Raw genomic sequence first — 12,756 nt, forward strand, 5'->3', positions numbered from 1 at the left:
GGCTTCCTGCTCAAAACTCCTCTCACAAAGCAATTGCCAATATCCCAATGCTTCTCATTATTTTGGAACAGGGGAGAGAAACAATCTGCCAATGACCTTGCCTACATACGAGGCAACACAACAGTTTTGATCTTAGTGCCCACTGCTAGGAAAACAGCCAGTGTAGCAGCAATATCAGGATCACCTCCTAAAAAAGAAAGCAAAAGGATAGGGATGGTGTAGCCACAGTTTGAAATAGCAGCAACACAATGGTGCATCGCCAACGCCCTACTCAGTTACATTCACCAACACTAGGAAGTAGAACTGCTTAAACATCTGCCAGGTTAGTACTAAAAGAGGAAAACTTCCCTTGAAGAGGGCAAGACTTTAGCCAGCATGCACTTAAAATCAGCACTAGGTGCTGTGAACTTGGCTGGCAAGCTGCTGGAGACTGGAACCACAATGAGGCGAGCCAGGCTACGAATGTCAGGCTTTAAAAGTGAGGTCCAGGCAAACATAATTAAAACCAGGTTCAACTGGGAGCAGCTGGACAAACACTGCAGCAACTAAAAGAACAATGAGGGGGATAAGTCTGGGGTTGAGATGCAGTTTAGGGGCTGCCCCCCAAACAACCCCACCCACAGAAATCAGTGGTGGTTTAATTTTCACAAATGCGGTTTGGCTTCACTAGACCACCCCAAGGCTTCCCAGGTCCTTCCTGATGGTCTTGTAAGGGCTCTGCCGTTTTCGTGCAACCCAAGGTACACTGTCTACAATACATAGCCATGCCCAGAAAAGTACTACTTGTGCGACAGTTAAAGGTTTGCGGCACTTATAATGGCTCGTAGTCGATCAAGCAACATGGGGTGCTCACTACTGGAAATTCTTTGGCCAGGCGATCTGTGAAGACAGAACTGCAATTTCTCCTTTGAAACCTTATCCCTTTCAGCCATTTTGGTGAGTAGATGGAATCTACCATGCAGTGACCTAGAGTAACAGATGCTAAAAGTAATTCATCAACATATTGAGCTAAAGTGGAAACTCTGAGAAATATGGTGTTCTGTTGATTGTTTAGGGACTCTAAAAAGATTGAAGGGGGCTCTATAAAGTTTTGCAGAAGTGAGTCAACGAATGTTGAGATTCTGAATAGGATCTAGAAGAGATACTGACTAACCTATTTGGATGGGAAAAAAAGCAAAGTAGAGTTCAACCACAGTGAACCATTGGGCATTTGTAGGGATGCAAGAAAATGGTGGCACAGCTTGGGACCACAGGTAAACTTAGGATAGCCACAATATAAAATGCCCTTCTATCTTGGACATATGTGAACACACAAGCCTTACCAGGCTTGCATTTCTGCAAAATCCAGGTATTAAATCTACTAAAGGCAACACTAAAACCCTTTGCTTAATAACATCTGCTACTAAAGAGTACATTCCTTTGTCTTTGGTTTTAGTGGGCATTGGGGTATCCTGGGTAGTTGCTTCTTTGGATTGACCTTTATCTTCACTTGTTCCATTGATTTAAATCCCACGGCAATGGCCGATGTGGGCCACAGTTTGAGCAGTACCTGTGAAAGAAATTCAGTTAAATCTGGGACACCAGTTTATTCCAATTTTGTTTATTGGTGTTCTCAAACAGTAGTGCAGGTACTTCATTTCCTTGCGATGGGGTATATTTAGGGGGACACAATCTTTAAATAAAATAAACAGTACTGTTTAGCTTACAGAGACGCTTTGCATCTAGCAAGTGAACTGATGAAGTTGGGCTAAGCAAAAGGAAAACTTATTACTAATGGATTGGTCCCAGGGAGCTTGAAACTTGGGGCCCTTTTGAACTGCAAAGATTAAGGTACTCCTGGCACAATCGGAACCTCTCTGGCGGTCTTAAAACTTATAAGAATTTTGGGTAAGCTGATGGATTTAGGTCTATCGAGGAGACCTTGTGCATCAGATAAGGTATTCTCACAATCGTGTTTCCAATGCACTAGCTGGCCTCAAGCAAAACATCAGTAAAGGAACCTCCCTGCTTCTGGGCTTCTCCCTTCCCCATTTTTCCTACTGTTCGCTCCATGGTTTGCAACTTGAGTTACAATAACTTTGATTCGGATGTCTTTCTCCTGTAAGGCAACACAGTGACTGGCACCAGACAGGGACTTGGCCAGCTTTTTACACTTTCATCGGATGCAGATAGTCATTAACTGGCTTCTAAAATTTGGTAACTCCCACTGTGCAAAGGCAGCACCCAAGCTTCCTGAGCAAACTCTGAAAAGGTACTAGGGTATAGCCTGCCCAGCAAACGCATCCTTAAGTCTGTCTAATAGCTGGTGCTACATGCTTATTTTGTTTACAGTTTGAGATCTCCATTAATTCGTTTTCACCAGGCACAGTGTAGAAAAATGCCACTGTCATGGTTACCCCCCTAACATTTTGCCTTTTGTTGATGCCAGCTTTGAAAGTGTGCTGGGACCCTGGTAACCAGGCCCCAGCACCAGTGTTCTTTCCCTAAAACTGTACCTTTGTCTCTACAATTGGCACAACCCTGGCACACAGATAATTCCCTTGTAAAAGGTACCCCTGGTACCAAGGGCCCGGTGGCCAGGGAAGGTATCTAAGGGCTGCAGCATGTATTATGCCACCCTGGAGACGCCTCACTACTCACATGCACACTGCCTAACAGCTTATGTGTGATGGTGGGGAGAAGGACGAAGTCGACATGGCACTCCCCTCAGTGTCATGCCCACAACCCACTGCCTGTGGCATAGGTAAGTCACCCCTCTAGCAGGCCTCACAGCCCTAAGGCAGGGTGCACTATACCACAGGTGAGTCCAAAGCTGCATGATCACTATGCCCCTACAGTGTCTAAGCCAATTCTTAGACATTGTAAGTGCAAGGTAGCCATACTGAGTATATGGACTGGGAGTTTGTCAAACACGAACTCCACAGTTCCATAATGGCTACACTGAATACTGGGAAGTTTGGTATCTGACTTCTCAGCTCAATAAGACCACACTGATGCCAGTGTGGGATTTATTGAGAACTGCACACAGAGGGCATCTTATAGATTCCCCCCTGCATGCCAGCCCAACTGCTAGTGCTAGGCTGACTGGTCTCTGCCAGCCTGCCACTTCCAGACAAGTTTCTGGCCACATGGGGGGAGTGCCTTTGTGCACTCCGACCAGCAACAAAGCCTGTCCTGGGTGGAGGTGCTTCACACCTCCCCCTGCAGGAACTTTAACACCAGGCTTGAGCCTTTGAGGCTCAACACCAGGTGTTACTGTACCCTAGGGCACTCCAGCTAGAGATGTGCCCCATTCCTCACCACCACCCCAACCCCGTGCTCTACTAATCTACTAAACCCCACTGGTCTGCTCTCCGAGGACATGGGTACTTAACTGCCAGCAGACTGGAACCGGAGCACCTCCTGTCTCCATGGGTGCCCATGTTGTTTTGGCTCCTCTTTGACCTCTGCACCTGACTGGCCCTGTGTTGCTGGTGCTGGGTGGTTTGGGTTGACTTGATCCACCAACTGTGGGCTACCTATGCCCCGGAGATTGAACTTTGAAGTGCTTTAATTGCCACATTAACCTAACTGTACTTACCTCCCCAGGAACTGTTGAATTTTGCAGTGTCCACTTTTTAAAATAGCTTATTGCCATTTTATGAAAAACGGGGTACATTATTGTTTTGGTTCAAAGTCCTAACTATACCTATGCAAAGTACCTTACATTTAATGTACTTACCTGAAATTTGAATCTTGTGGTTATAAAATAAAGAAAATTATATTTATATATATATATATATATATATATATATATATATTTTTTTTTTTATACATAAAAACCTATTGGCCTGGAGTTAAGTCATTGAGCGTGTTCTCATTTATTGCTTGAGTGTGTACAACAAATGCTTAACACTATCCTCTGATAAATCCTCTGATAAGCCTAACTGCTCGACCACACTACCACAAATAGAGCATTAGTATTATCTGTCATTGCCTCTGTCAAGCCTCTTGGGGAACCCCTGGACTTTGTGCACACTACATCTCATTTTGAAATAGTATATACAAAGCCAGCTTCCTACAGAAAGTCACTCTTTCTGGCATGGTTACCCCCTTTTTGTGCCTGCTATCAGGGTGCTCTCTCCCTCCACATTTGGTTGCCTAGAACCTTTATCCACTCCACAATTAGCATACTGGTGTCCCCTTATAAGTCCCTAGTATATGGTACTTAGGTACCCAGGGCATTCTGTCACCTTGGGTCTCCCATGGGCTGCAGCATGTATGCTGCCCACCCATGGGACCCCAGGCAAAATGTGTCTGCAGGCCTGCCATTGCAGCCTGCGTGTGAGGTGCATGCACCCTTTTCAGCACAGGTCACTACACCATTGTAAGTCAACCCTATGGTAGGCCCTCCTAGCTCAGAGGACAGGGTGAAGGTACCTGTGTGTGGGCACCGCTACATGAGTAGAGTTGCCCCTACGAACTCCAGTTCCATTACACTGGACTTTGTATGTGCGGGTAAGCCATTTTGCTGAGTACTGGACACAGGAACCTGTGTCCAGCTACATAATGGTAACTCCAAACCTGGGCATGTTTGGTATCAAACATGGCGGACTCATACCCCAATACTGTTGCCAGTATAAGTTGTATGTTTCAATGCACTCTGGGGGCTCCTTAGAGGACCCTCCAGTACTGCTCCTACCAGTCTCTTGTGGTTTTCTGGGCAGCCCGCACTGCTGCCAATATTCAGACCGGTTTCTGCCCTTCTGCTGCCTGACCAGCTCAGGCAGGGGAAGGCAGAACAAAGGATATCCTGTGTGAGAGGGAGGCGACACCCTCTCCCTTGAAAATAGGTGTTACAGTGCTTGGTAGGGGAGCCTCCCCAAGACACCCGATTTGCTTTGAAGGTCCCAGGTTTGAAACTGGTTAAAGGAAAGGAGAGTGACCACTCCCCTGTCAAGGACAACCCCATGGGTGATGCCCAGCGCCACTTCAGGTGGCCACTCGATTCTGCCATCTTGATACCAAGATGTGCAGAGGCCCCTGGGAGTATCTTAGTGGCCAGGGCAGGCAGGTGACCAAGCCCCCCTTTTGAGGACTGTTTAGGGACTCCCTTGCAGGTGGGTTCCCTAGATTCGATGTGCAAGATTCCACCAGGACTCCTCTGCATCGTTTACTTCTACTTCTAGTCACTGGAACCCTAACTGGACTCTTCAGGAGCCGAGAAGACTGCAACTACCGAGACCTCACCTTGCAACATTGTTTCTCTGGCTCCTTCCAGCAACTGCAACATTTCCCCAGCTGTGCATCCTCTGGGGTCAGTGAGACTTCAACCTGCACCAAGAAGCAAGAAGGAATCTCTCTTGGAGTGAAGGAATCACTCCCCTGCATCTGCAGGCACCTACAGCAACGATGTCCGGCTGCATGGACAGAAGGTGTGGGTCCTGGAGGAACCTGGGCATGTTTGTTATCAATCATGACGGAATCATACCGCAATACTGTTGCCAGTATTAGTTGTATGGTTCCATGCACTCTGGGGGCTCTTTAGAGCAGTGTTCCCCAACCCCCGGGCCGCGGACCGGTGCCGGTCCGTGGATCAATCGGCACCGGGCCGCCCCACTGTGGCGGGCGGTAAATGTTTGATAATGTTTCCGTGGCCCGCTTGTCACACAATGGGGCAAGCGGGCCACGGAAAAATTATCCAACATTTACCGGTCCGCAGCGATAAAAAGGTTGGACAACACTGCTTTAGAGGACCCACCAGTATTGCTCCTACCAGTCTTCTGGGATTTTCCCAGGCAGTCAGGGCTGCTGCCAACCATCTCACAGGTTTCTACCCTCCTGGTGTTTGACCAGCTCAACAAGGAGAAGGCAGAACAAAGTATCTCCTGTGGGAGAGGGAGGCAACATAATCTCCCTTGGAAATAGGTGTTACAAGGCCTGTGAGGGGTAGCCTCCCAAGACACCGGTTTACTTTGGAGGGCATATTTAGTTCCTGGTCTGGCACGAAACTGGAAAAAGGAAAGGGGGGAGTGACCACCCCCCTGTCCATCACCACCACCCAAGGGGTGGTGCTCAGAGCTCCTCCAGGTGGCTACTCTGTTCTGCCATCTTGAAACCAAAATGTGCAGAGGCCCCCTGGGAGCATCTGAGTAGCCAGGTCAGGCAGGTGACGTCACCACCTCCTGATAGGTGATCACCTTGTCAGGTGACCAAACCCCCCTTTTAGGGCTATTTAGGGCCATTGCGGGTGGGTCCCCAGATTTGATGTGCAAGATTACACCAGGACTCCTCTGCACCATTTACTTCTACTTCTGGCCTCTTCAGGAACCAACAAGACTGCAACTTCTGAGACGACCTCGGCTTGCAACATTGTTTCTTTGGCTGTTTCTCGCAACTGCAACATTTCCCTGGCTGTGCATCCTCTGGGGTCAGCGAGACTTCAGCTTGAACCAAGAAGAAATCTCCCTTGGATTGAAGGAATCCCTCCCCTGTATCTGCAGGCACCTACAGCAACAACATCCAGCTGCATGGATCTGCTCTCCTCTGGAACAGTGTGGATCCTGCATCACACGTGGTCGTCTGTAGTGGTCCTCTTTGCCAGCTGTCCAACTTGGGAGAGGCCGAGCCCTTGCCTCTTTTTGGAGGACAGTACCCCAATTGTCTGCTCTTCCACAGCTAGAGAGCTCTGGCTTCCTAGACACTGCCTACATTCACTAATAGGGTATGCCTGGACCTGGTATAAGGTGCTAACACCAGAGGTGTCCATCACACACCAGACAGACACGCACACTCCATGCCACTTTATTGCCAGGTCTATGCTGATTACGCCAACCTATATCTCACTTTACTTGGCACCACCATTCACGGGAGCTGATTCATATCAGCCTAATTCGGTCTGTGGGTATCACACTAACTTTTTTAGGAACTTAGTAGGGTTTCCTTTTGATGTTGGGGGATTGCTTATTTCTGCTTATCAATTCTGAGTGGTTCCAAGGAACATGGACCATAATTCTGCTGCCACGTAGTCTCCCAAAGGGAGAAAAGCAGAATGGCCCTCATTGATAGCCACTTGAATGGGGAGACAGGAAATGCCTTCTGGACATTTGTTATGTGGTTTGTCTTCTACTTTCCAGAGTATAGGTGGGGGGGGGGGGAGTTAATTTTTTTTTGGTTGCTTTACGTCCTGGAACAGACATAGCCTGGATTGAATCATGGTGCCTTTTGTGTAATTGCTCTCGCCACTCCTGGGTGCTTTACTGTCAGTCACCCGTATCGCAGTGCTAGCTTGTGCCGTTACCGTTTTATTCTCCAGTCGCTGATGGTCCTACAGGCACCACTCCATTTACAGGTGCATCAGCGGCTGCCCCAAGCTCTTATGAGCAAACCTATCCAGCCGATCCTCCTCCCTCAGGTAATTGGTCTTTCTCCTTTTTCCTGTGGTTCAAGTGATCTGGAGAAATAGAAATGGAATAAATATATAGTAAGTACAGTTAGACTTCACCTAGAATTTTTGTTCAACATGCTCACTGTTCAGCCAAATCAACAGCTCCAGTGTTGGGCTGTGCTACACCCTATTCCAACAGGAGAAACTTCTTACACCTGGGGGTGTTGTACAGAGTCCGATCCCGCACACTCCTGTCTTCTCTACATGAAGTGGTTTTCCCACGGACAGTCTGCCATCAGTTAAAATGAAAAGTGTCAGGAGGCCTGAAAGTAATGTGCATTTAATGCGCACACAGATAGCAAGCGGCACAGCAAACCGGGCAACAATTGGCATTTCAACCAACCAGGGCTCTCAAAAAACCAATTGGAGCATGTAATGCTAAAATGCATACAATTTTAGATGGCTATTATGCACTTTTCTCTTAAACACTGTTTGTCTTCTAGACATTTCTTTCAATACAAGCCTATGGAGCATAAATAGGTCATACTGTTTCTTCAACAAAACTATTGAGCAGGAGGGAGGATCGACTCACATAATTTGCAATACGTTATAGAAATGGAGAGAAGGTTCTAGAAATAACTCAAGTGCCATGTGGTATCCCGAGAAGCTCAGAATCTGCTTGGTGATGGGAAAAATTCTGTAATTTCGTTGTGGCTGCCATTATGCTGTACAGTGAGCAGCCCTGAACAAATATTTTAAAGTTTTACAGAGTGGTGGGTGACTAAAGAATACGTGGACATGGTGAGTCTCGTCTTATCCCAGGGAAGATGAGGGGCGTGGCCGAAATCGAAATATTCTCCTTAAAATTAAAATGGATATAATGTTACCACCAAACTAAAGTGTGGAACAAAAAAAAAAACAATAGGAAAGGATGTATGCACAGTAACGAATGTGCATGGTGAAAGTTGGGGACCATGGTGAGCATACCTGCCGGCCAGACCTTGGTCACACCGAAAAGCTATATATAGTGGAGTCTGGCATGGTGTAGGTTAAAGGACTTAACTGCATTTGGATCAGCCACCAGATACCTCTACTGTCATTACGGCAGAATTGGTAGCAATGGTGGCAGGTGCCGGGCATGACCATGGGCTAGGCCTAGGACTCATGGAAGATGAAGCGTGCTCAGCAAGGAGGCATATACCCTGTGTACAGTCTACTGTTCATGGCCAGGGGTCAGGCCTTCCTTTGGCTAATGTAGGGCCTTTTTAGTGAGTCGCAGAAAAACATTTAGAACCCGTCCCCCTAAAGTGGCAATTAAATATTTATGCACAGTGCCTTTTGAAAGATTGCTGTGGCATCCTGCGATATTGTTTTAAGGCATTTTTTTTTTTTTTTATTATTATTTTACGAATTGGTTTTTGTAATGGAAGCCATAGTTAAACATTAAAAATGTTGGTGTAGAGCCGATTATACTTAAGGGTTCTATTTTTGGGCCAGTAAAGAAAGCTCACACTTTTGGATTTTTTTTCTAACTTTAAAAAACATACTTTAATCGGAAAAGATTTCCAAAGTGAAGTGGAAGTGCAGAATCCGGTACGTTGAAGTAAGGTTTGCAGTCCAAAATGTAGGCAGTTGTTAGCTCGGAAAGCAATGTGCTTGGCATTTCATGTTGCTTGGCATTTTCCCCTGTGCTAATCTTTGCAGCTTATGTTGTACAGTACTATATACTGAATGTTTGTCCACATCTCTCTTCTGGTTTGCCATGTAAGGCACAACAGCACTGGGGGTAGAATCCAAATCTTAATCAGTCTCTTCTGTTCAAAAAAACAATGTCCGGCTTTTTGGTGCCTTCTCGTAGATGAAATGCAACTACTGTATCTGACCTGCCATATGTAAGCCACGTACTGAGGTGTTAAGTGGGGCACGGGGGTGGACCTTCACTGTAAGAACAGAAATCTATTGAGATGATTTGCGGACTCTAGCTCCTTCTGTAAAGAGGATAATTGCTTCTGTGAAGGGTTTCAATGGACCCAAGTGGTGTTAATTCACCTTTAAAAAAACAAAATTAAAGACTTTCCATGCTGGGTGCAGTGTTTTCTGTTCAGTTAAAAAAAAATAATAATAATAATGCTGAAGGAAAATGTTGTGATCTGTCCATTTTTAAAAAATTAAATTCTTAGGTATGAATTCTAGAGTGGATGTCCCTGTGTGGATGACGCTTAGGGTACGTGAATAGTCCTTCTGGAGCAATGTTTTTTTATTTATATTTTTACTAAAACTAGATGAGCGGAGACCAGTACCCTTAATAAAAATGTCGCTGGCTTCCAGTGTAAAGTTTGGGTTTAGACTGTTTTTCCGTAATATTCATTCCACTGGTGGGATGTCTTGAGGGCATTCTTCTTTGAAAATGTGGAGTATTGCTTAATAGTAATACATCCGATCCTAATTTATTTTCGAAAGAGTTGCTTGCTGTACCCTGGCAGATAAGTATTGTACCTAATAGACAGTGGGTTACTCTTATGTGTGCATGCCTCCCATCCATTTTAAACTTTTAAAAAATGGAGATGCTTAAAACGCAAGCTGTTTGCGTTTCACTGCTATGATATCGTTCCGTTTACCCATTTAGCCACGTATTAGAATTGGGGGACTGGGAGGGTCTGGGAATATTTTGTTTTGTAACTATTCCCACTGCCTTAAACAGCTTTTTCAATTACTTGTATTGCTTGCCAACAGGTTGTTAAAACGGAGGACATACAGCAATTTTTTGAAGAGCTGCGGTCTAAGAAGAAAAGGCGGATTGACGAGATGCAGTATTACTGCCGTTAAATGTGGGCCAGTGCTCTGAATTAGCCATCCCGTGTGCTAACAATTGCTCTAGCCACTTTGCATAATTTAAAACCTGATTCTTCCCACAAGTCTTTGAATATCTTGCTCTACATCCAATGTTGAGACTGGGCCATGTTGCTTTCTATGAACATGTAATTACTCCTTTTATGTTTTCTTTGGTTACCAGAGAGCAAGAAAAACACTTTTTTTTTTTTTTGAACATGCATTTCTTGTGCTGCGTACGAAAGTATATTTTAAACTTTTGATTTTAGATAAGTTGTACTTGTATTTCCCCTGTCTTTGTAGGCAGAGCTGCCGTGATGCAAAAGATTTTCCGATATAGGAAAGTTTCTGCAGCTATGCTATTTTGGCTGTATCAGCTGAATATGTGCTTTTTCGTTGCTATGAAACCTTCATCTCCGTATTAGTAAAATAACTGTTAAGATTACGAATCAAAATGTAAACGCCCACTTTTATCCTTTTGGTTTTCAAGTGCACAGCTCTCCACTTGATTTTACATTTACCCATGTTTATAAAATGTGTGTCGAACAGTTGGTCGCATTTCTTCAGAGAACAGCCACTGTTCTTTGTTTAAAGAAGCCACTAACTTGATTTGTCATTCATCTATTGATACAATTTGGGTTGTTCTTATAAACGCCGATAATTTTACTGGGCTTTTGAAAGAAGAAAGTAGCATATTCTGCTTTCGTACTTTCTTTCCTCTAGTAATTATTAGCTGCATTTTCTTACTTTGTATTATTGTAAAACTTGATCAGGTAAAAGATAGTTTATGTTGTGTAGTTGGCACCCATCACAAACTAGGGTTTCAGTGCCACAGTGGAATTATAATTGTCCTAAAGTATTCTCCACAAGAGAAGCAATTGATAGATGTACTAGTCACGGAAGATGTTTGCCTTGGTCAAGAAATATTCTTGTGGTATGTTACCTGGGACAGGGACCCAAATATTTGTATCTACTTCGTTTATTGCCAAGTGCAGCGTTTTCATCTGATAGAAAAATAAAATGATAGAACCCTCGGCATCCTTGTGGTTTAATATCGGATTAAAGCGGTGTCATAAACGGATATTTGAATTAAGGCTGAAGTGGAGCAAAAGGACGACTAGTTAGATGGAGGGCTAATACTATGTTGGTATTTCTCTTCCAAACTTCTGTTACTGTTGATTCCAAATATTTGCTAGAAACACGTGTCTAGGCCATTTAAAACCAGTCTTCAAATGTTGCCATGTATGATTTCCTGGAAAGGTTATTACATTTGATTTTTATTAAGTTGTGTTTCATGCAGTTTAGAGTAATGAATTTCTCTTGGATAGAAACACCACCAAGTGTTTTATTTTTTTCCAAACTTTTACACAAAGCTAAATTTTAGTGGTTTGATTTGTGTTAAATAATTTTTGCTCTCTGCATTTTGTACAAGTTGTTCAGTATTATAATTCAATAAATTCTGTTACGAGTATCTTCTCTGAAATTGTTTTAAACAAGAATAGTGGGTCCCAGCATTTTGACTAATTTTAGTCCTGCATTAAAAGCGACTGGTTTCAAGAGTTCCTTGTACATTGTATTTGCAAAGATGCTAGTGGGGGGAAAAAAAACTACTGATACTAACTCAGATTCCAAGATGTGACTAATTTGTTAGCATACGGCAATACAAAAGTTAGGAACTGGAGTAACCAGTTAAGCACCCATATCATTGGTTCCCTGGAATTGGTTTATATTACACATTTACATGCTATTGAATATTCTAACAAACCCGGGACTCATCTGGTTAATTTCTTGAGCAAAAAGCCCAGCAAAGGGAAACTTCACTACAGTTGAGTTGTGCTTTCCCTAACCCATACCTTCCAAATCTGCCTCACCAGCACCTCCTGTGTTCAGGTTGTTTTTGCCTAATATAACCATGGCATGCAGAATGACTTCCTTTAAAACACCATGCTGAGTGGGTGTTCTTTAACTCAACGAAGGTAGTAATCGTAGAGAATTGCTTTTAGAGTTAAATACCATCCTCCAGCATTAGTTACTTTATTAATGTACATGGTATTTGAATAGAATACCAAACGGCTGATACCTAGGCAAGTAGGCAAACAGTTGCAGTAGCATCCTAATATGTTCTTCAGTCACATCTGCCCGTGTAAACATTCAGGCAGTAATGCTTTGAGTCACCCTACTATTTCCAGCTGACCTCTTTGCAGTTGTACACAAGGGATTTTTCTATCCATTAAAAAAGTTGTGGTGGCCCTCTCGTAGAATGGGCAGTCCACCTCCCTGGCAATTATGTCCCCATTTATGGTAGATATGGCTTATGCTAAGTGGGAACTGGCAGCAAATGCTATAGCCTCTACCTGGGCTTTCCGAAAGTTCCATACAACTGAGTTTCCTTATTTTGTTTTTGCTATAATAGCAAAACTCCCTTTTCACATCCAGTTTATGCAGTGGTCTTTCCGCCTTGCATGTCAGTGACTTAAAGAAGGCTGTTAAACTCACAATGTCAGAGGTTGAATCAGTTTTAGCTCCTCCAGATGGTGTTCCGTCAGTGGATACTTGATATG

At 44.2% G+C, this 12,756-nt stretch overlaps 1 protein-coding gene across 1 annotated transcript in view; it reads left to right on the plus strand.

The window, feature by feature from the left end:
* The window catches only part of UBR7 (ubiquitin protein ligase E3 component n-recognin 7), an 85,199-nt gene extending 73,533 nt beyond the window's left edge, over positions 1–11,666 (plus strand). The window contains exon 11 of the mRNA XM_069208220.1: positions 10,100–11,666. Within this exon, the coding sequence (XP_069064321.1) occupies positions 10,100–10,192 (93 nt within the window). The 3' untranslated portion in view covers positions 10,193–11,666. The remainder of the gene's footprint in view (positions 1–10,099) is intronic.
* The last annotated feature ends 1,090 nt before the right edge of the window (positions 11,667–12,756 follow it).

The sequence above is a fragment of the Pleurodeles waltl genome, chromosome 9, assembly GCF_031143425.1.
Source record: "Pleurodeles waltl isolate 20211129_DDA chromosome 9, aPleWal1.hap1.20221129, whole genome shotgun sequence".
NCBI lineage: Eukaryota > Metazoa > Chordata > Amphibia > Caudata > Salamandridae > Pleurodeles > Pleurodeles waltl.